A 12,165-nucleotide genomic window follows, 5' to 3' on the forward strand; every position below is an offset into this window, starting at 1 on the left:
ACACTCCCTTCCCCCCTAACATAATAGGCCACTGTACCTCTACATGTGATGTTATTTATCCTATACTTCCTCAACCTCTGAGAAAAAAATATTCTTTTTATCTGTCCTGATAGAAGAAAAATTCTCAAGGACTGATTGATGTTTCATATATCACCTAATAATCACTTCAAACCCACATCTGTCCAAATATACTCCCCTCAACTGTCCCATTATAAATATACTTCTCAAAAGTCATAAATATCATCAAATTGTAATCAATATATACATGCTCTCTTTCCAAGAACTCTCTATAGAAATATAATCCTCATGAGCTAAAGAATCATGTAACATAAAAGTCACTTCAATATCCATTTATACTTACCTCTCTAAATATACGCCCTCCAATTGTAACTAAAGGATCAAGTAAAGCAAAAATCACTCCATGATCTATTTATGTCCAAACCCTCTAAGTACATTCCCTCCCTCTGTCCCAACAGAAATACAACCCTTATGAGCTAAAAGTACCATGAAAGAAAAATCACTTCAAGATCCTTTTATAACCACACCCTTTTAAGTACACTCCCTCCAACTTTCATGATCAACCTATTCCCATATCCTGTCTGTATGTTTCTTTTAAATATCCTAAGAGAAATACAATTCTCAACAGTTACAAGTATTGTCTTCCCATATAAGGATGTATCCAACTTAATGTTACTGACAAAAGCAGTTTCTCCTTTCCCTGTGCTTCTGACAAAGGACTTATTTCTAAAAATATAGAGAACTGAATCAAATTTATAATAAATATTACAAGTCACTCTCCAATTGATAAATGCTCAAAGCATATGAACAGGCAGTTTTCAGATGAAGAAAGTTATTTAAAGTCACATAAAAAGCACTCCAAATTACTACTGATTAGAGAAAGTCAAATTAAAACAAATCAAATTAAAACAACTATGAGGTACCCCTTACCCCTATCAGACTGGCTAAAACGACAGAGAATGAAAATGATCTATGTTGGAGAGGATGTGGGAAAAGTGAGACACAAATGCATTATTGGTGGAATTGTGAACTGATCAAACCATTCAGGAAAGCAATTTAGAACTATGTCCAAAGCACAATAATTGGGTATACCCTTTGATCTAGCAATACTACTAGAGGTCATAAAAATTGGGAAAGTTTCACATGTTCAAAAATATTTAAAGCAGCTTTTTCTATAGTGGTAAAGAATTGGAAATTGAGGGGATGCCCATTAATTGTGAAATGGCTGAACAAGTATGAATATGATGGAATACTATTGTTCTGTAAGAAATTATGAGCAGCCCAACATTAGAGATATATGGAAAGACTTGTATGAACGATGCTGAGCGAAGTGAGTAGAACAAAGAGAACATTAACAACATTGTGAGATGATCAACTATGATGGATGCAGTAATTCTCAGCAGTTTGATGATCAAGGATAAGTCTAAGAAACTTGTTATGGAAAATGTCAAAAACATCCATAGAAGAAATTATAGAGTCTGAATGGAGAGCTAACCATATTAATGTTCACTTTTTAAAACTTCTTTTGTTTTTTCTTTCTTATTCAAGCCTTTTATCCCTCTATTTCTAATTCTTCTCTCACAACAGGTCTAATATGGAAATATATTAAACATGACTGTAAATGCACAAGTTTTACCAGATTGTTTGCCACCATGAGAAGGGAGGAGGAAAGAGAGGGTAGCAGAAAAATATGGAGCTCATAAACTTGCAAATGGATAATTCTTGACAATTACCTTTGCATGTAATTGGAAAAATAAAATTAAAAAATAGAAAATAGACAACTTCATATTAAAAATATGTTGCAGAACCAAGAAATATTAGTAGTAATTTGATAATCTATCTTAACTGGAAAAAATAGGAAAAGAATAGAGTCCTAAAAATGTTAAAAATCAAGCCATATGCACAAACTATTACATCTGATAACAAGAATTAACAATCAAACTACTTGGAACAGTGGATAGAGCAATGGCCCTGGAGTCAGTAGTACCTGAGTTCAAATCCGACCTTAGACACTAATAATTACCTGTGTGTGGTCTTGGGCAAGCCACTTAACCCCATTTACCTTGCAAAATTCTAAAAAAAAAAGTAATCAAACTACTTATAATAGTGAACTATTTGTTGGACTATTGATAAGAAATACTAAAAAGATATTAGAATTAAATGGGGCAGAGTGACATGGAAAAATGCATAGGTTTTAGTTCGTGTAAAGTGATTTGTGATTGGTTCCTTAATAGACTTGACAAAGCTCACAAATCCATAGTTATCTATTCTTAAATAAAGGGCAATCCAAGTGTGTGTGGATCTAAAGATTATTTTATAACCTTTAATTCTAATTCTGTATTTGCCAGTTTTTTAAATGTCAGTTTTTGCTGGATTTTTCTCCATGACTCCACTTTATTTCACTTTATGTCCCTAAAATATGTGACATGAACAGGAACTCCCCCATCATTAAAATAAAGGGGTGATCCTCAGGGAACCCTAAGATGACTCCTACCCTTCAATCCAGAACCTATCTTGTCAAAGTTAATCCCTCCACCAGCTCCCTTTATCACCTCCTCTCATCTCTTCTGTGACCTAGCTCCATGAAATCAACCCCCCATTAATTTTCAGACTTTCCTTCCCTCAAGACTACAAACATGTTTAGATCTCCTCGATTCCAAAAAACAACACAAATTTTCCTTTGACTCTGCCAATCTCTTCCACTATCATCTTTCTTCTTAACCACTGTTGAACTTTCAAAAATATAATCTATGTTCATTCCCTCTATTCCTTTACTCCCTTTCCTCAACTCCTTTGTGATGCGGATTCTATCTCCCACCATTCTTCTAAAGCTGCTTACTCCAGTCACTGATGACCTCATTGTTAATAAATCCAATAGCTCTTTTTCTGCCTTCATCCAACTTGATGTGTACAGCATGACAATGAACATCTTCTTGATATCTAGGTGGTGCAGTGAATGGAGCATTGGTCTAGGAGGAAAGGAACTGAAATCTGATCTCAGACTCTTGACACACTAGCTATGTGACCCCGGGCAAGTCACTTAACTTTTATTGCCTTCAGCACATCTCCAGTCATCCTGATTCATATCCAACCACTGGACCCAAAGAAAATATGGAGGAGAAAGTACGGCTGGTGACTTAGCACAGCATCCCATCCCTGAATTGCAATATATGTGCTTGTTGTGGCATTATCTCCCTGATGTCATAGTTTGAGGAGGAAAGACTACTTTTTCCTCCTAAAATATAGGTTCTATTATTTGACCATCCCTTTCTCCTTTATTGAGCCCTTATTCTTCATTTGCTACTTAAACTGGATGTTCCTCCAATTTATTTCTTTGGCACCATTGTCTTCTCTCTAATTTCTTCCCAAATGGTTTCTTTTAAAATACTTCTATCATTTTCATATAGATGACCCCCATATTCATTTCTTTACTCAAAGTCTTTCCCCAGAGCTTTGATTGTATTTTCACCTGCCTGACAATTCCACCAAGATTAAATTCAACATGTCTAAAACTGATCTCTTATCTTCCTAATTTCTCCATTTCCATTGAAATGTAGAACTATTTAAATGAATTCCATGAAAAGTTCTTTCTCACAAATAGTTTCACTTTTCAGTTATTTAGGCTCATAATTTCAGAGTTATCTTAAATTTTCTCATCAGATAAATTCAATTAAATCTTGTTCAAAAACATCCCCTCTTCTCAACTTCCACCCCAATTTCAGGCCTTTACCTTTTCTAACCTAGATGATTATACTCATTTCCGTATTGGTCTTTCTTGTTCCAATCTTTCTTTTCTCTAATTCACCTTTCATCCTATTGCCCCAAGTTAGCACATATTTCAATTCACATTAATGTTCTCTCTTCAAGAGCGACTCTTATATTGCTTACTGAATTAATTCCTGAGCCCCATTCAAAGCTCTCTACAATCTGAACCCCAAACCATATTTCCAGCTTACCATTTTATTTTGCTTGTTGGCATTCAAGTCATACCTGACTTCTTTGTGGCTCATATTTAGGGTTTTCTTGGCAAAGATACTGGAAGTGGTTTGGCATTTCCTTCTCCAGTTCATTTCACAGATAAAGAAACTGAGACAAACAGGATTAAATGACTTGTCCAGAATCAGCCAATGACCAAGTATCTGAGGTCAAATTTCACTCAGGAGCATGAATCTTCCTGACTTCAGGCCCAGTACTCTATTCATTGTGCCATCTAGCTGCTGCCTATCTTATCTTTTACTATTTCCCCTTATTTAACTCCATATTCCAGTCAAACTATAACATTCTTTTGATGAAGCCTTCCCAGCTAAAAAGTGGTCTCTCCCTCAAAATGTGTCAGAACATTTTGTCGGGATTACTTCCTTGCACTTATTTCATTTTCCAATTAATAGTTATTGGAATAATCTATCCCCCCTCTCTAGTCCCCACCATTAGATGAAATTCTTGAGGGCAAGATCAATACCCATCATGCTCCAGGAACCTCATACTTGGGAAACCTCATTATCTTGCAAGATTCAATAAGCCTTAGAACTCAGATCTCATCAGTCCTCTACCCCTTTATCTGGAAGGGAAAGGGAAAAACGCCTGCCAAAACTTCCATTTAGAAAGGGGGCCCCAGGTCAATTACTTTTTTTTATTTCTATTAGATGACACTTCTTTAGACTAGTCCATCATACCACTTTCCTTTCAACTTCCTTGTGTGTGTTGTTTTCTCCCAATATATTATAAACTTCTTGAGGGCAGGTATGATTTTTCTTTTTTTGTGTGTGTAGCACTTGGCACAGTGCCTGGAACACAGAAGGCATCAGATAAATGTTAAATGACTGACTGTTTATATCTAGCTTTGTATACTCAGGACTTAGCATAATGGGTACTTAGTAAATATTGGTTAAATGAGTACTGAGAGGAATGACAATCATTATTACGAAAACTCCCTTAAAGACTTCAAGAATCATATCTCTTTGTGCTAAAAATGAGTGGAGTTAATATTCCTTAAGTTAAGCTGTATTCCTTAATACAGCTCTTTTATAGACAGACTACCTGTATTCAAATACGGTCTGATTAGCCAGAGTTGACACTGTATCTTGACCCAGATATTGTGATGTCATTTTGGTTCTCTTTGAGCAAGAGGGACAACAACCAATAACCAACCATTTTTAACTCTTGAATCCCCCTCCCCCCCAAATAACATACCCTTTCCCAGCTTTAAGAAGACTATATTTATCAAGTATACAGAATGCACCAGAAATAATACTTTAGGGGCAGCTAGGTGGCACAGTGGATAGAGCACCGGCCCTGGAGTCAGGAGTACCTGAGTTCAAATCCCACCTCAGACACTTAATAACTACCTAGCTGTGTGGCCTTGGGCAAGCCACTTAACCCCATTTGCCTTGCAAAAAAAAAACAACCCAACAACAATAACAACAAAAAAAAGAAAGTAAAGAAATAATACTTTTAAGTCCCTTATGATACCTATACAAAGTAGAAGGTAGATTAATGGATCTCAGAATTTAAAGTTTCCAATATTAGATGGCCACAATTCGATATGTTCTTTTAGTTGTTCTTAAATGATTCTAAGCTTTATAAACACTAATAAAAAATGAGCCTCAACAGACCTAACTATAGGGAATTCTATAGATTATCACTGAACATTACATTTTTAAAAAAATTTCTAATGTAACAATCCATAACAGAGGTAAATTTCATTTTATGTAATGGATGTATTTTCCAAGAAGTTGTATTTGAATCAATACATGTCAAAGCAAATCAAATTTTATCAGTAATTTATAATTGCAAAGAATGAATTCCTAAAGAAAAACAATTTGGCCACAAACAGTTTTTAAAATTCCATCCTAATACTTTTAAAAAATCCAACAGCATTCTAACACAATAATATTAAGTCAAATGAATTATTAATATATAGAATTATAATATGTTAGAAACTGTGGTAATTATGAGATGCGAAAAGAACTAGCTTTATTTTATTGTAGGAACATTAACTTTCAAACCATATATACAAATGCAATGAAACAGCTCCTCTAATTTATCATAGCTATCATGTTACTTACTGGCCTCTACCTGGCCATATTTTTAGCAGAATTTGCTAACATGTTTTTGAAATACAATGTTATGCTTTTTCATTTAAAAATGGTGATATGCTGCCTCTTTAAGAGTGAATAAAAAAAATCTCTAATATCTAAAAATGCTGGGGGTTTTTGTTATTGTTTTAGCTAAGAAGCAGTTTACTTCATCTTGCCTTGAGACTTGCTTAAAAAGGAAAAAATCAAGCTAGGAAGATAAAAGAAACAAAACACCAATTAAAGACAACAGATAAATGAAATTTTACTTAGCAACAATGGGAAAAGATCCTAAACATATACTGTGACTTGAAAAATTACCCAATCAAGAACCTAAAACAAAACAAAACCCTTTCAAGGGTTTTAGAATTATAGTTAAGATCTTGCCATAAGGGGGAAGCTAGGTGAATAGAGTGCTGGCCCTGCAGTAAGGAAGACCTGAATTCAAACTCAACCTTAGACACTTATTAATTACCTAGCTCTCTGGCCTTGGGCAACTCACTTAATCCCATATCCTTGCAAAAAAAAAAAAAAAATAGAAACAGAAAAAAGGGGGCAGCTAGGTGATGCAGTGGATAGAACACTTGCCCTAGAGTAAGGAATTCAAATTGAATTCAAATCTGCCCTCAGATACTTAATAACTGCCTAACTGTAGGGACCTGGGGCAGGTCACTTAACCCTACTGCCTTAAAGAAAAAATAAAATTGAAAAACAAAGATCTTGTCATAAGACTAAATTATATAATTTTACATAAATTTTAAAAAATTCAACATAAATAATCTGCTAAATAATTCCATACAGATTTCTTTTACTTTACATTATAAAACTTAGAAAAACTTTCTTACTTGAAAAAAAGAAAAACTTTTCTGGCTGTGGGGAAGTTGTAGTGTCCAGAGCAAAACTGTGAAATCAAAAGGAAAGGAAAATAAATAGGCTATGAGGAAAGTTTTTAAAGGACAACTTTAAAAATCACTCCAACATGAAAGGTCAAAACATAAAGAATGGCAATTAGTTTCCATGCCTCTGATCATTCAACAACCTACCCCAAATGATCTCTTCTCTGCCACTATCTTTTGCCTACCAGTTTTGTCCTTTATTCTTTGAGACCTATGCCCAAACTCACTTTCTGAGGAAACTCCTCCTGATTAACTCATTCTAATCAGTTTATACATTATGCTTAACTTGTTCATACAGTGTTCTGCAGTTTTATTTCCTAATTACTTCATTTTGTTAAGTAATCTTTCTTGACCTCAAATAAATACTAGCTAGCATACTCAATTTTCAACAGATAAAACACTTGTTGAACAAATGAAATGAGGTACAATTCTTCAATTCAATTCAACATTAAGTACCTAATATGCTATTCAGCATTCTACTTGCCTCTATGGTGAAATGCTCGCCTGTTGGGCACGTCCTAAAATACTTTGACCTGGGAAGAAAAAAAAAATGCTACCATTAAGGAATGCAATTCACTTTACAACATTATTTTAAATGACAACATAAAAAATTTCTACTTATAACGCTTCAACATTTCAAAAAGTTAACAAACCATTATTACATTTCCCCCATAAATATCAGCAAAGGAGACATTAAATTAGTTATTTAAATTGTTATTTCATTTAAAAAGAATCTTAAAAACAATATTTTAGTAAACTATTAACTGAACTTATATGGTAATCATTTACTAATATTAATCTATGACACAAACATTAACCAAAATGGATTAACAATTTTGTGTCTTTGCTATCATTCTTTTACCTTATGATATCGATAAAAATATTCTGGCAGAAAATATGTCCCTAAATCTGAAAAATGATACCTCTATTAAAGCCAACATCAATGTGGACTGTTGGATGCTTTTTTATACAGCACCAAACACAAGCAGTTCAAAAATTATATTCAACTGACATTTACATCAAAGACAGAAACATTTATCAATTTTTAAATTTATTGTCTATCATAGTTCCTATTATAAGAAGTATGCAAATAGTCAAATGTTCCTCAATCCCTACTGAAAAGTGCCCCAACACAAAATCCACAGACTAACAATCAAGGCAATTCCTTTCACATTTCAATGCCTCCTCTTACTCTCCATTCCCATCTTAGATAACAAGATAGGAATTTTTGCCCAGAAAAGTGGTTAAAATATTCCTTTTCCTTTTCTCACTTCCCCAGAAAAGTAAAAATCCTAAATGCTAGACATCTTCAAAATCTTGAAAGAATGTCATTTGAAAGAGGACTTGTTCCAGGGGGTAGGAACTAGGATAAATGAGAGGAAGTTACAGTCAAGAGTATTTTGCTTCAACATGTGGAAAAAACTTTTAAGACTATTAGAGCTATTAAACAATTGAATAAGTTGTCTTTGGAAACAAAATGTTCATGATCATTAGATATATTCAAATAGATAGTAAATGGTAGGTTACAACGGAGATTGCATAGGAGATTCCTGTTCTGAAATTTAGAGGTTATTAATTCTAAGATTCCTTCTAGATCTAATATTCTGAACTTATCTAATTTGTGACTGAAAAAAGTCATCTAAAATGTCTGTTGACAACTAAGTTCTGAAATTCTATGATCCCCAAGTACTCCAAAATTATATATATCAATATATTTTTATGTATTTTAAACTAAAAATTGCTGGTAAAATAGTTTATTTGTTTAGTGGAGAAAGCTAAAATAGGTGGAAAAAACATCTATTTCCAGTGACAGATGGGTAATACCTTAGACATCTATAAATTAAGAATCTTATCATGACTTAGACTTCCTCATTTAAAGTAGGTTCTGTTCCCTAGAAAAAATATAAAGAAAGTATCTGTGCACCTATGAATGTGCACAACCCCCCCACCCCCTCTCATATACATGAGAGTGTAATTTAGATATAGCTTGATTCAGAAAGTCATGGGTCAGGGGCAGCTAGGTGGTGCAGTGGATAGAGCACTGGCCTTGGAGTCAGGAGTACCTTAGTTCAAATCCGGTCTCAGACACTTAATAATTACCTAGCCGTGTGGCCTTGGGCAAGCCACTTAACCCCACTGCCTTGCAAAAAAAAAAAGTCATGGGTCTTAAAGAGTAATTTAATGTTTTTAAAGCTAGTTATAATTTGGTCTTCAAAAGAACTTAGTGAGGTTAAGGAGGTATTATATTTTCATTTAACAGAGGAGGAAACTGAGGCTCAGAAAGTTAAAGTTATTGGTACACAATCTCTTAGTTAACAAGTGTTAGAGGCAAGATTTGATTCCAAATCTAGGTTGAGTAAAGTAGAGATAAACTTAATTGAGAGGGTAGCGAGTGTTCTGGACTTAGATTTGGAGAGTTTTGGCTGATGTACAGATATACTCTTGGCTCTGCTGCTTACCAACTATATGAACTCGGGCAAGTCACTTAACCCGAGCTCAATTCCCTAATCTCTAAAAGAAAAGTTAAACTAGTTGAAATATAAGTTAATTTTTTAGCTTTAACATAGAATCCTACTGTCCTGGATCATGACCAAAATCACTGAGACAATAGCCAAAGAATGTACAAATAGGAAGTGGCTGGGGTGGGGTGGGGGTGGGGGAGCAATGGAAAAAACACCAGCATATCAAGATTTCTGTACTCTTGTCCCAGTTCTAAAACTAATTATTTATGCTCAGTAGTCAACAGAAATGAGAATTTTTTAGCAATAAATACTTATGTATTAGCTAAAGAAATTTCAACAATAAAACATAAAACTGGATTGCAAGGTAAAAAAAGATTAGATTAGGAAATAACCATTAGAAGAGGTGACTGCAGAAGTCTAAAAAAAAAGGTAATTTCCTAAACTCGTGTAATGGCAGTGGGAACAATAAGGTCAGAGGAAGGGTAGGGGGATTTAAGTATTTATTGAAAGTAATAGACACGTGCTTCTCTGGAATAGAAATGAGAGTAATTGGATTTAACCAAAGAGAATCAATCTCTGCTTCAGATCCTTACCTAGAGGATGGACCAGAGTAATTTCTGTTTTGATAGAACTGATAGGTTCAAAGGTAGTAGATTCACCTCACTAAAATGACCCCTTGTTGGAGATTTTTTTACAAGGAAATTCTTCTAAAGGAAGGGGTTGAACTAGATGGTTTTGAAGTTTCTTCCAACTCTGAGTTTGTTGGGGGTTTTTTTCCCTATAAAAGGAAGCATAGTATCCCAAACGCTCTATACTGGGTATGATTCAGAAGTCAAAGTAATAAAAGGACTAAAGGGAACTCTGCAAGTTGATTCAAGAGAACCCTTGGTTTAAGTATGAGACATGACAGAAGTTTTGTGTTGTTTAGCCCTAAAGAGGCAGATTTCCTCTCTAAAGAAAGTCATCATAACACTTTTAGCTCCAGTGATGGGAAGCTTCTGGCAGGAGTGGATGTACAGTATAGGAGTCACAGGCACAGGACCACCCAGAATCAGAAAGGGTCCTATGTTCTCTGGGCAAAGCAGAATAGAAGCAGCTCTTATGTACTATTTGCTCCTGCCCTGTGATAGAGCATTCTAAACTCATACTGGTCTGATCAGTCACAGGCAGACACACTGTAACATAGAGAAGTTGTTTTAGTCTTCTTCAATAACCAAGGACAAGAACCAATAAACTAATCAAGATGGCCCTGCTATCCTTGTAAATTTTATGAACTTAATTAGAAACTCAGGAAAATACTAGGTGCTAGAGTGGGCAGTGGCACACAAAAGAAACAGATTCTCTAATTCTATTTGCTAATAATAATAGCTGACATTTACAAAGTAATTTATAACTACATTTTTAGAAGTTTTTTCTTTACTGCATTAAAATTATTGAAAAAAATTTTATTATCAATTGTAAATAGTTTTTTCCTCAACAAGTGTTTTCAGTGCACATTAAAAAGCACACAAAAGGGGCAGCTAGGTGGCGCAGTGGATAAAGCACCGGCCCTGGAGTCAGGAGTACCTGGGTTCAAATCCGATCTCAGGCACTTAATTACCTAGCTGTGTGGCCCTGGGCAAACCACTTAACCCCGTTTGCCTTGCAAAAACCTAAAATAAAAACAAAACAAAAAACAAAACAAGAAAAAACACAAGAGGTCTTGGTGATTTCTATTGCAAAGATAAATTTGTTCAACAATACTCTGATTATCAAATGCAGAATAAAACAAGAAGACATGTTGGTCAATTATGTTTGCCACTTTCAGCAGCATTGTCTAGCATAAAATTTAAAAAGAAGCAAAATTCACTGTGAGGGAGTCAATACTCAAAATTATAGAGCAGTGAAACTGGCTAATACATTTGATGCCATAGGAAAACACTAATTTTAAAGTTCAATGATGAATAAGAACCTAAAGAATATATACAAACATTTAACAGGACAGTAATGGGTATCATCTTTCAGAATGGGACATTCAAATTCAAATATGTAGCATATTTTGCCATGCTAGTTTTTTATCTTCTGCTTTGTTAGCTCCATATACTATAGTAAACAATCAACCAATTTAAAACCCAGGACCAAAAAGGTAAAACAGAGAAAAAGAAAAAAAAAGGAAATTTGCAAAGTAAAAAAAGTAAATTCTTTAATGATAGATTAGCTGGTAAATATCTTGTTATTGTTATTTATGAAGTAAGGATGCTAATACTGTAAACACTAAGATTTGCTGACAGTAAATAGTGAACTTGGCAAATAAATGAGGGTTTACATAAGAATTCATATCTTAAAGTTCACCTTAAAAGAAACAAAAGAATATTGACATACATATTTAACAGCATTTAAAAGGTCAATTATTTGAATGCTATTTCATATTTCAAAAGTACTTTCACAATTATACACAAACTCAATTTTTTCTTTTTGCAAGGCAAACGGGGTTAAGTGGCTTGCCCAGGGCCACACAGCTAGGTACTTATTAAGTGTCTGAGACTGGATTTGAACCCAGGTACTCCTGACTCCAGGGCCTGGTGCTCTATTCACTGCACCAGCTAGCTGCCCCTTACAAACTCAATTTTTTTACACATTTTGGAATGTTTCTAAAATAAGGGAGTCTGTGATATGAAATTTTTAAAAAGTACTGGGTTAGGAGGATGAGACTCATTCTAGTCTGAGTCTCATCTA

General features: G+C 34.4%; 1 protein-coding gene across 4 annotated transcripts in view; it reads right to left on the bottom strand.

Annotated features, from left to right (window-relative positions):
* AP1AR (adaptor related protein complex 1 associated regulatory protein) overlaps positions 1-12,165 on the bottom strand; it is a 50,218-nt gene that overhangs the window by 26,684 nt on the left and 11,369 nt on the right. For 2 of the 4 annotated variants that reach the window (XM_074228698.1, XM_074228697.1), the window contains exons 2-4: positions 7,473-7,521; positions 6,938-6,993; positions 3,975-4,104 (exon numbers count right to left, since the gene is read on the bottom strand). In XM_074228698.1, coding sequence (XP_074084799.1) covers positions 3,975-4,104; positions 6,938-6,993; positions 7,473-7,521 — 235 coding nt within the window. The remainder of the gene's footprint in view (positions 1-3,974; positions 4,105-6,937; positions 6,994-7,472; positions 7,522-12,165) is intronic. The other 2 variants (XM_074228700.1, XM_074228699.1) reach the window with 1 other exon arrangement.

Source organism: Macrotis lagotis, chromosome 3, assembly GCF_037893015.1.
Source record: "Macrotis lagotis isolate mMagLag1 chromosome 3, bilby.v1.9.chrom.fasta, whole genome shotgun sequence".
NCBI lineage: Eukaryota > Metazoa > Chordata > Mammalia > Peramelemorphia > Peramelidae > Macrotis > Macrotis lagotis.